This window comes from Cavia porcellus, unplaced genomic scaffold, assembly GCF_034190915.1.
Source record: "Cavia porcellus strain 051 isolate PalLab524CR breed Dunkin Hartley unplaced genomic scaffold, mCavPor4.1 scaffold_7, whole genome shotgun sequence".
Lineage (NCBI taxonomy): Eukaryota > Metazoa > Chordata > Mammalia > Rodentia > Caviidae > Cavia > Cavia porcellus.
The window spans coordinates 87942817-87955116 of NW_026947490.1; the positions used below are offsets into that span (position 1 = coordinate 87942817).

The window sequence follows — 12300 nt, forward strand, 5'->3', positions numbered from 1 at the left end:
CTTTCAAAGCTTGTATTATTTCCCTCACGCTCTTCATGATTTGATGGTTTATGCCCAGAAGTCTGCTGTAATTCTGATGGGTGTTCCCTTGTGAGTGATCTGTTTCTTGTGTCTGATGGCTTTCAATATTCTGTTCTTATATTGGATTTCTGGAATTTTGATTATTATGTGCCTGGGTGTAGCTCTGTTTGGGTTGTAGGTGACTGGGGTTCCCGTATGCCTCGTACATCTGAGTATCTTTACCATTTGCTAAATTCAGGAAATTCTCTTGGATTATTTCTGTGAATAGCTTTTGTAGTCCATTTGTTTGTGTCCCTACTTCTTCTTTTATGTACTTAATTCTTAAGTTATAGATCCTCTTATCATCTTCTAGCCTTTGTATAGTTGCTGTTTGGTTTTTGTTGTTGTTGTTGTTGTTGTTGTTGTTATTTTTAGGAAGTTTTTCATTTCATGCTCCCTTATTACAAATCTGCCCTCCTGTTTATATAATCTATCCTTAGTTTCTTTTAAGCTGTTATGCCAGTTTTTGATAGTTTTTTGTTTCCTGGTAATCTCTTTGAACCTACTTCACATATTCTATGTTTTCTCTATTTTCTCTATCAAACAATTCTCCCCTTTTTTTCTGTTCTTCCATTCCACCATCTGTTTTTTTCTTGGGTGGTGTTTAGCATTTCTCTAACTATTTTACTTATATCTTGCTTCAGGTTGTTAATAACTTCATTCGTGAACTCATCTATAAGGCTCCGGAGATAGCGCTTTATGTCTATTGGTGCCATGTCTGATATCGCATGTTTCTCAGGATTGGGGGCCGAGGACCCTTTCTTGCTCCTCCCTCTTCCCATATTTTTTGTTCCTTTTATACAATTGAATATATGAAGCCCAGGTTCTTTCTTTGTCAGTTACAGTTGGGCTGGGGATTTAGCTCAGAAGCATAAGCATCTGCCCTTGTAAGCAGGCAGTCATGAGTTTGATCCCTGGTACCGATAAGAAAAAAAAGGTTGTTTGAATTGCACCACGTAGATGTTTCCACCCACTGCAGTGTACTAGGGAGATAGATACCTGGACGGCCTATGCTGGGCCCTCCCCTCCAGGTCAACCTACTGAAGACTTCACCACTAGGGTGCACCTCCCAACAATGGGAACTGGTTTGGGCTAGCCTACTGGATCTTAGTCAGCAGCGTCACGCAGGCCAGGCACTCCCCACCAATCCTGCTTGAGATGGGAATATGTGACTGAAGTCACTGCAACAACCTGTTCTGGCTAGTCTGCCCGGTCCCAGTAAGTGCTTTGCTGAAGCCTCCTACTCTATGGAAGCATTCCCATTCCTCTCACTCACTGCAGGTCAATGCAGGGCTCCCTGCCAGTCCTGCTTTCAACTCCATTCACTGCTTCCCACTCTGAGAGCTTTTGTGCCTCTCTCCTTGCCATGCCAATTGGGACACAGCAGCAGCTGCAGGAAATTCAAATCACATCTTCCAGTGGCACAGGGTCCAGCTTCTGTGCTGAGACCTTATCTTTTCCTGTTATATCACTGGGATTGTGTTTCCAGTTGGTTTCTCTTAGTTTAGTTCATTCCTGTGTTGGCAAAGTATATCTCCCCTTGATTAGGATTTCTCGCCTGGCATCATTCCTGGATTTTAAGTGTGGTTTCTCAGAAAGCCTCCAAAGCTGCTGCTCTCTATCTACCATGTTCTCCTGGAAGTCCAACATTTTTTCTTGGTGAGTACATTCAAGTTTCTTCTGGCCAGTGTTTTAGCTCAGTAGCATAAGTGCCTTCCTGGCCAGCACAAGGTTGTGAATTCAATCCAGTTTTTGGAGGTTGGCTTCCACACTCAGTTGGCTTCAAAGCAAGTGGGCATGGCTGGGCTGCAGTTCAATGGCGGCTGCAAACCAAATCAGTTGTTGATTCCTGATACATATTAACATGGCACATATCTCTATTTCAATCCAGAGATATTGTCTGTGGTACATTATCTTATAAATTCTATTAAATTTTTGTTGAAAATTTAATTTGTTCACCATATAGACTGTTATTTGAAAGTGAATATGTTTGTATGCATTCCAACTTACTCTGCTAATTTTTTCATCTTGTGTCTTGTCTGTGTCCACTGACATCAATGTCTGATTTTCCACCAGATATTTATGTATTTAGTTACACTAATTACTAAGTAATGCCTCTAATATTTTTAAGAGTTTCTTCTCTATTGTTCTTTGCAATCTGCACAAGTATAGAGCAATGAAATATCCTATTTCTTGTGGGGTGGTTAACATTTTTATATTGCAGCAATTTTCTCTAGTTCTCTCTGGAAACTTAGCTTCCTGAGGCTAAGGGATGGGCCTGTTATGTGCTCTGCCCTAGTCTCAGATTTCCAAAAGACTGCCATGCAGAGTGATGCCATGCCCTCAGCTCACAGCTGCTCTGTTGAGCTTCCCTCAGCACTGTGTTCTCTAATGTTCTACAATTGAAGTCTATGTTCTTTTCCAGTACCAGCATTCACTGTTTTTAATATGTTTTGAGGCACTGAGTTTGAGGAACTGAAATAATTCTAAATGTGCGTTCATTGACATGGATTGTGAAATCCTTAATTATTTAAGGTTTTTTGAAATGTTATTTAAAATTTGTGATTTGATCTCTCATTCTAAGAGCATTCTTCATTTTTTCTGCTTTTCATTTATAATTTTATTACAGTATTGTGTAAGAGCCTGCTTTGCATGATTTCCACTCCACTGACTATGTTACATTCTGTATTGCTGTGTTGAACCTGGGTTACATGTGTGAATACTTCTTGGCTTGCTGTGAGGACAGTGTGCTATGTTTTTCTGTGATAAACCCATCAATAGAATCCATCTATTATATTGCTTTGAATTGTTATTTTGATGAATTTATGTGTGACCTTAAAGATTGCTCTGCCTTCTTGAGCTCTCAGTCACTGATGAAGATGTTTTGAACTCTTAAATATATACTTGTAAATGATTGATTTTTCTCTTCCAATTCTGTTTCTGTTTATATAGTTGATTGCTCTTTATATGGGCCATATATTAAGGAATGATATTTGTTTCTAAATAACCGCTGATTGTACATGTGGAATATAATCAAGCTCATGTAGTGTCCATATGTTTTGTTGAATCAATGGCATTGAGGTATGTCTTTTTGCATAGCTTACTATTTAACCTATGGTATCAGTGTGCACACAATAAACACTGCTCTCCGGATCATGAGAGTATTTGCAGATTACCTAGTTGTCTAGCTATTAATCAGCTCTGACACCTGTTTTCTCAGTCCCTTTTAATCTGTTCTCCTAATAATGTCTCCACTTCGGATAGGCCTACCTGTTTTCCTTTTGGTGAATTTCAAATTTCACAACTGTTAGCACTGAGGTTTTTACACTGATATTTGTAACTGTAGTTTGTTTATCACTATCTAATATAGAAACTGTCCAGTCATTTCATATCTCAAGACACATAAACACATACAAATCAGTTAGTACCTGTATTGCAATTTATTGTTTTAATCATTTAAAGAAAATCTTATTCTCAAAGCTTATGTGTATAGATTTAATGAGAACAGTGAAAGAGTCACAGGTGTATTCAGAAAGTTTCACTAAAGGATCTTAAGCAAGAAATGAAGGTAACCGTGTGAAAAATACATTCAGGTCAGAAAGTATTATTGCATAATTGATGACTATTCTTTGGAAGTATTCCAAAGTTTACAATGTGCTCTTTTATGGAAATTATATTTTTAACTTATTCCCTTTAAGTTTTTAGAAACTACCATTGAAATTGCACATAAAAATATATTGTGAGGTTTTTGTGGTATTTATCAATTCAATCATTTCTCACAGTCATTCACAAGGGCTGATAGGTGAATCAAAACCAAAGTACATTCTCATTTATTCTCTTGGTCACAGTTTCTGAGTCTGTAATTTCACTTGAAAAGAATCACGTGTATTTCAAGGAATCATAGAAGAAAATATTTTGTAGACGTTAGAAGGAATTCACTTGTGTGTAGATTTTCATAAACTCCATAGAAAAGGAGTTTGTGGAATTTAAGAATAAATCTAATTATTTTTTCTTCCACACTTCAATATTGTTTGTTTATTTTCACAAATGTCATTTAGATTTTCTTTTCTATTCATTATTTCTGCATAAACAAAACATAAATTTTGTTTATTTTTAGATTTGTGCTCATTGATCTTAACTCTATGTAAAATCTTTGTATTGTGTTCCCAATAAATGTTTTCTTGTTTAATTCCAATTTTCATAGATTTCAACTTCTAATTTTCATGGCTGCTTGATTTTCTTCAGAAGAGTTTTGCACTAACTATTTTTCAGTATAAATCTCACAGTAATTCATGTTTCTCTTTCCCATTTCAATTGTTCACCAATGCACATAGGCAAGGATAGTGTGCAGGCCAGATTTCTAGGGACATACCTGTTTCTTTCTGAATGTAAATGAAACATATTGTGCTTTCTTGCTTAGAAGCACAATGCCAGCTGAGTTGTGACATAATATTCCATGTGAATGAATTGAAGGTTGTTTTCCTTTCCTGAGATCCATTTGTCCACTGATATGAATGTTGAATGTCAAATGTTTTCCTGTTTATTATGCAAAATGTTTCCTTGCACACAAATATTCAATGTTTGCAGGTTTTTTTCTCTAACATACATGTACAGTTGTTGTTACTAATCAAAGGTGCACTTGAATTCTCTTTTTGGTACTGGAAATTGTATTCAGGCCCTTGCAAATGTCATATAGGTGCGTGTACCATTGAGATATATCCTGGGTGCAAAGTTGTAATTTGTCAATGACTGTGAATTAATTTTAATTTTCATTTGGTACAGGGTTTAATGAATGGCCTCACTTTGTAGTCTGAACTGTCCTTGTTACAAAGCCCAGGTTGGACACTGTATGCATGGCAAGCATGAAATTTCTGGTAATCCTCTTACATCATGATTTCAAGTTCTGAGAGTACAAGCATATACTACTCCACTGTACTGAACTCTTCCTTCTGTATTTAGTGACCAGTTACTTTGCTATTCTGCAATTTTCACTCTAGTTCAAGCAATTCATATATGTTTTTTTCCCCACATTATCTTCCTTTGCACCCTAGTGGAATTTCCCATATATAATTACAAGGAGATAATTTAGAATCCCTGAGCTATAGATTTATAACTACATTTTCCCTTATTTCCTTGTCTATAGAATGGTCAAATAAAACTTTTCTGTCATTAAATTTTAATCACTCAGAAATCTCTTTTCATATTCAACCAAATATTTATCTATAAATCTAGATTCAAGACCATGATGCTGTTGATAAGAAAGACAAACTCCGTGTTATGAATAACCAATATTTTGTGAATGGTGGTTTGCATCCTAACTCTTGAGCTCTGCTTTGAAGTAAGTGAAAAACTACACTATTGGTGGCCCTGCGGGACAAACCATGCTACAGTTCTGTGATTGCTTTAGCAGTGTGTCATAGTCTAGCATCAGTGTTACTGGGTGACTATATTTGAATGTACTTGAGTTTTTATGACCATAACATGCAGTTAATACTTGAAAGAATGAATTTCAGTTAGACTACTTATTACAGGAACTGAGGTATATCAGGTTATGTATCCCTGAACTTCAGGACCCATGTCATTATTTAGGAGACAGTGACCTTTGAGGATGTAGCTGTGAAGTTCACTCCAGAAGAGTGGGATTTGCTGACTCCATCCCAAAAGAAGCTCTACAGAGGAGTGATGTGGGAAACATATATGAATATTACTGCAACAGGTAAGGATGACATGTTTGTTTATACTAACAGCATTAATTATTGCTCATTGATACAGTTTAATATATTTGATAATAATAACATTTGCTTGTATATCTCAAGTCTGATTATACTATACTATGAGTATAAATCAAATCAGAGATATTTTAATGTACAGTTATAGTAAGTGTATTTTATTTCTATGTCCATATTACAGGAAAAATATGGAATAATCAGCAAATTAAGGAAGAGGACCAAAATTGCTCAAGTAATATAAGGTGACTGTAACACATAAGAGAAATAGAACATTACTTTATTGTCAGTGTGTGAGCATAAATACTAAAACAAAGGAACCTGAAGAAATGAGATCATGTTATACCTTATTTAACCTCAAAAAATACCAAGAGATATACTTGATTTTATTTTGTATTATCTGGGAATCCATAGAAACATATTGAAATATAAGAATCAGAGGTAATTCTAATACATGTAGTAAATAACACTATCTAATGTATCAGTTTAAAAATTGCCTTCATGATCAACATCATAGAAATGTATGAAAATAAATTTAAATATTGTATTTTGATATGTAGGAAATGAACAAATTGTGAAAGTTGATAAAAACCCATCTTCAAAACACCATTTATATATACATGTGAATACTGAGACTTTCATGATCTAGAATTATATTCACATAGCATCAGCTTTCAAAATGAAAATGAATTCTACTGTTACAATAAGTACTATGAAAATATCCTATAAAATATTGAGCTGTTCATGTTTAAAATTCCTCATACATTGCTGATGGATACATAAAATACAAACATGGTAAAAACTATTCAGTGGTCTGAAAATTAAAACAACATGTTTCATATTGTTTCACATATACATCCACAATGATATCCTTTTTTAAGTCTTTTGAGCCATGATTTTATACTGTAGTTCAGGTTGACTTTGAACTTACTGTGAAGCCCATAATGGCCTGAAACTCAGAGCAATCCTCCTGCCTCTACCTCCTGACTGTTGAGTGGGTCATACTGTGTCATTATGTGTAATGATTCTCTCAGTATATTGTCAAATACATTAAAATCATCAAATGTTAGTGAACCATGAGTGTGTTGTTTGTTAAAGCACATGAAAAGGCATTTACAATATCTAATACAAGAATCAACTCACAGTAGCTAAGCATTGAGAAGAGCCCAGATGCCCATCACTGCATGCCAAGGTAAAGAAAATTTGGAGTCAGCTCAACATTGTGGTGCATTCCTGCAATCCCCAAGCAGCTGGGGAAGCTGAATCTGCAGGATGATAACTTGAAGTTCAGCTTGGACAAGTTGATGGCCAATAAAAATCTCTCTCAACAAAACAAATAATAAGTCAGCAAATGAAGTTCATTCTATTATCTGTGTTTAACTCCACGTTGAAAAAAAGCTATACAGGGAACCATGATATCATTTCCCAAGAAACAAGAAATATTGGACCTTAAGTGAAGTAATTCAGACATAGAAATGGAAATATTACAGGTTTTCTTCTCTCTCTCTCTCTCTCTCTCTCTCTCTCTCTCTCTCTCTATCTCTCTCTCTTTTGGTACTGAGGAATGAGCTCACAATCTCATGCTTGCCAGGCTGGTGCTTATGCTGCTGAGCTAAATCCCTAGCCACAACTCAGGTTTTTTCTTAAATGAGAAATTAAAAACTTATTTGAGAAGTGAAAGTAAAGAGAGAGAATATATGACCAGCAATACTTATGTTCTGTAGATGAGAAAGATCATCAGGCTAAATAGACAAAGGGGAGTTAAGACACGAAGAGCTACAAAAAATGATCAATGTTTGCTATTCATTTGTACCAGTCTCCTAAAATGATATTAAGTATTAGAATCACATAACAATTTAAAATTGCCTAAATGGAGCAGAGGATTTATCTTGGGGCATAAGTGCCTGCCTTGCAAGCATGCAGTTGTGAGTTCAATCCCTGGTACTTTTTTTTTTTTGTAACAATTTTTAGAGTGGATAGTATTTTGAAAGCAGTCCTGCAGGGCAGTGAGTCAGTTAACCATCAGAATTACTTAGCAGGAATCAAACTAAATTTGTCATCATAAAAAATATTGCTAATGTGGAACCTTTTCCATTGTGATTGATATCTTTTTTATTTCTGCACAGATGTGATGAAGACAATTATTTGAGAATTGAAGGGCAGCCATATAAATGTAATGAAGATTTAGAGACCTGCAGTGATTTCCAGTCCTTTCAGAAGCATGAAATGAGGAACACTGTAGAGAGACCCAGTGAATATGGAAAAAATGAGGAGGAGAGATCTGATCTTAGTGAAAAAATTCACTCCGGGCAGAAAATTTTTGTAGGTAACAAAAGTGTGAAAGCCCATGCAACAACTAACTGTGTTCAAACCCCCAAGACAAACCGCAATTTGGGAAACTCCTATGTACAAAAACACTATGAGAATATTTCTATTTCTTCATCCAATATTGAAAAACCTGTTAGAAAATATGGTAGAGAGAAATATCATATAATTGAAAAATGTGCAAAAGCATTATCTCACAGTACTTTCTTTAAAAAACATAAGAAACTTCACACTGGAAAGCAACCATATGAATGCAAGCAATGTGGGACAGCATTCAGTAAACTCAGTGGCTGTCAAAGTAATAAAAACATTCACACTGGGGAGAAATCCTTTGCATGCAACAAATGTGGGAAAGCATTCAGTACAGCCTATGCTTGTAAAGTACATGATAGAATTCACACTGGGGAGAAATCCTTTGTATGTAAGCAATGTGGGAAATCTTTCAATCAAAAGTCTAACCTTCTTAGACATGAAAGAATTCACACAGGGGATAAACCCTATGTATGCAACAAATGCGGGAAAGCATTCAGTACATCCTCTGCTTGTAAAGCACATGATAGAATTCACTCTGGGGAGAAACCCTTTGCATGTAACAAATGTGGGAAATCTTTCAATCAAAAGCCTAGCCTTCTTATACATGAAAGAATTCACACTGGGGAGAAACCCTTTGCATGCAACAAATGTGGGAAAGCATTCAGTACAGCCTATGCTTGTAAAGCACATGATAGAATTCACACTGGGGAGAAACCCTTTGCATGTAAACAATGTGGGAAATCTTTCAGTCAAAACAGTGACCTTATTAAACATGAAAGAATTCACACTGGGGAGAAAACCTTTGCATGCAACAAATATGGGAAAGCATTCAGTACATCATTTGCTTGTAAAGTACATGATAGAATTCACTCTGAGGAGAAACCCTTTGTATGTAAGTATTGTGGGAAATCTTTCAATAAAAAGACTAACCTTATTAGACATGAAAGAATTCACACAGGTGATAAACCCTATGTATGCAACAAATGCGGGAAAGCATTCAGTACATCCTCTGCTTGTAAAGCACATGATAGAATTCACACTGGGGAGAAACCCTTTGCATGTAACAAATGTGGGAAATCTTTCAATCAAAAGCCTAGCCTTCTTATACATGAAAGAATTCACACTGGGGAGAAACCCTTTGCATGCAACAAATGTGGGAAAGCATTCAGTACAGCCTATGCTTGTAAAGCACATGATAGAATTCACACTGGGGAGAAACCCTTTGCATGTAAACAATGCGGGAAATCTTTCAGTCAAAACAGTGACCTTATTAAACATGAAAGAATTCACACTGGGGAGAAACCCTTTACATGCAACAAATGTGGGAAAGCATTCAGTACAGCCTCTGCTTGTAAAGTACATGATAGAGTTCACACTGGGGAGAAATCCTTTGTATGTAAGCAATGTGGGAAATCTTTCAATCAAAAGTTTAACCTTCTTAGACATGAAAGAATTCACACTGGGGAGAAACCCTTTGCATGCAACAAATGTGGGAAATCTTTCATTCAAAATAGTGACCTTATTAAACATGAAAGAATTCACACTGGGGAGAAACCCTTTGCATGCAACAAATGTGGGAAAGCATTCAGTACATCATTTGCTTGTAAAGTACATGATAGAATTCACTCTGGGGAGAAACCCTTTGTATGTAAGCATTGTGGGAAATCTTTTTATAAAAAGACTAACCTTATTAGACATGAAAGAATTCACACAGGTGATAAAACCTATGTATGCAACAAATGCGGGAAAGCATTCAATACATCCTCTGCTTGTAAAGCACATGATAGAATTCACACTGGGGAGAAACCCTTTGCATGTAAACAATGTGGGAAAACTTTCAGTCAAAACAGTGACCTTATTAAACATGAAAGAATTCACACTGGGGAGAAACCCTTTGCATGCAACAAATGTGGGAAAGCATTCAGTACATCCTCTACTTGTAAATCACATTATAGAATACACACTGGGGAGAAACCCTTTGTATGTAAGCAATGTGGGAAATCTTTCTGTCAAAGCAGTCACCTTATTACTCATGAAAGAACTCACAACCTATAGAACATCTATGGTACAACCAATATACCAAAACATTCAGTATACAGAAGTGCTGAAAATGAACCCTTTCCATTGATGTAAGTAATTTGTGTTGTATTTTAGCTATAATAGTAGCTTTTTTGTATAGAAAAAAATTCACTCTATAAAAAAATCCCTATCTATATGAGAAATGAGTAAATGGATTTGTTTATACATTCTCACTTTATAACATCAAATATATCACACTGGGAAAAAATCCTATGAACATAAGGAATATAGAAAGACTTTCCATACCATTGAGATTGCCACTACATTTAAGAACTCCCTCTGTGTAGTAATTCTATGCAATTGAACAATGGTAGATCATACATAGCACACAAAAATGCCATAGGGAAATTTTGCATACAAGGAAGATATCATATATATGTAGGCAGTGTGGCAAAGATTTGCTGCAGTGCTTCCCTTTTGAAAACATAAGATTCTTCTCACATTGGGGAGTAACTGCATGTAAGGAAGTTTTGGTAAAAGTTCAGCTGATAGCTGCTAACCTTCTGAGTGATGTCATACTATGGCCCAAGATTATGTATGCAATGTGGGAAAGTATACAGTATACACGTTTATTGTCAAAAGTGTGAAAGTAATCCGAGTTAAGTGAAATCATACATATGTAAGGGACTATTTTGAAAATAATTTCAAAATTAGTCATGTAGAGGAGACCTGCCAAAATATTATAAAATAATTTCTGTCAATATATGCTCATACATTTTTGAAGACAACCTGAAACAGAATTATCCTAAAATATTTTTGTCTTTTTTTAAATAAATATTTTATCTGTATGTTTTCTTAATAAAAATGTTGCAATTTTTAATGAAAATTTAAGTATGCTATATCATTTTTTCCATGTTTTGATCCGCCAATGTCTTGTTTTGATGGATGACACCTAATTGTCTCATGACAATTTTTCCCATCAGAATCTGTAACTCTTGGATCAGTTTACCAAGAAGTGTCTATACATTCATATTCAATATTGTGCTTGTGCTCATGGCCTGAATCCATGTAGCAATCCTAATGTTAAGATATACCATCACAAATGAAAAGACAGACACAATCACTGTCAGAAACAAGAATGAAATTAAATTAGGGAAAAATCTTATCATGCAAGACATTTAGAAACATGTTCAGTATACAAACAGGTTATAAAAACATGATAGAAATCTCAGTAGGGAGAAAGACTATGTAGGTGCATAATGTGGAAAATATCTCAATCAATATTGTAATCTCATCCATAAAATAATTCACACTCAAGAGAAAACTTATATAAGTCATAATTTAAAAGCTCTGCTGATAATCCACATTTTCTAGAACTAGAAGATCCCACACAGAGAAAAAACTTAAGTATGTAAGCTGTGTGGGAAATCTATCAGCCAAGCCCATAGCTTGTAAATGTATCAAACATTCCACAATGGGAAGAAACCCTATGTAGGTAAGCAACTTGGGAAAACATTCAGTTCGTTTTGTACTGGAAGAACACATGAAAGAACTCACAATGGGGAGAATCTGTATGCATGTAAGCAATGCAGCAAATTTGCCCACCACCAGTGATTATAATGACATGAAAGAGTTCATATAAGGAAGTAACCCTATGCATTCCAACAATGGAGAAAAGCATTCAGTGCACAATAATGCCATCAAATAATGAAATAATGCAAACAGGGAAACATTACATGTAAGTAGTTAATGTGAGAAGGATTTCTTGCAAATTTTTCATTGTATAAATGATAAATTTCTCACACAATCTGTTATAGCTGTGAAAAATGTATTGAGTAAAATTTTCCATTGACATAGATGCTAACCTCCAACATTATGCCTCTGTATGCTGTCTGAGAAAGCACTCAGTATTCCTGCATATGGTCAAATACATGAAAGTCAGCACTATGAAAACAAATTTGACATATGTAAGTGACTATTTTGAAAATACTTTGCAAATTACTCTTGTAGTCAAGATCTGTAGAAATACCAAAAAAATTGATGGGAATATATTTTCATAGAATTTCCAGCGATCACACTTGATGGAGATAATCCAAAGCACATTTATTTTATGCTTCAGTATCACATGTAACTAGCT

The 12300-nt window shown here is 35.3% G+C and overlaps 1 protein-coding gene across 1 annotated transcript; it reads left to right on the top strand.

Moving 5' to 3' along the window:
* The first annotated feature begins 7559 nt into the window (after positions 1-7559).
* On the top strand, positions 7560-10956 carry LOC134476767 (zinc finger protein 271-like). Its single transcript, XM_063252433.1, has one exon. It carries the CDS (start codon positions 8013-8015, stop codon positions 10197-10199), a length of 2187 nt encoding a protein of 728 aa, XP_063108503.1. The 5' UTR covers positions 7560-8012; the 3' UTR covers positions 10200-10956.
* Positions 10957-12300: the final 1344 nt, after the last annotated feature.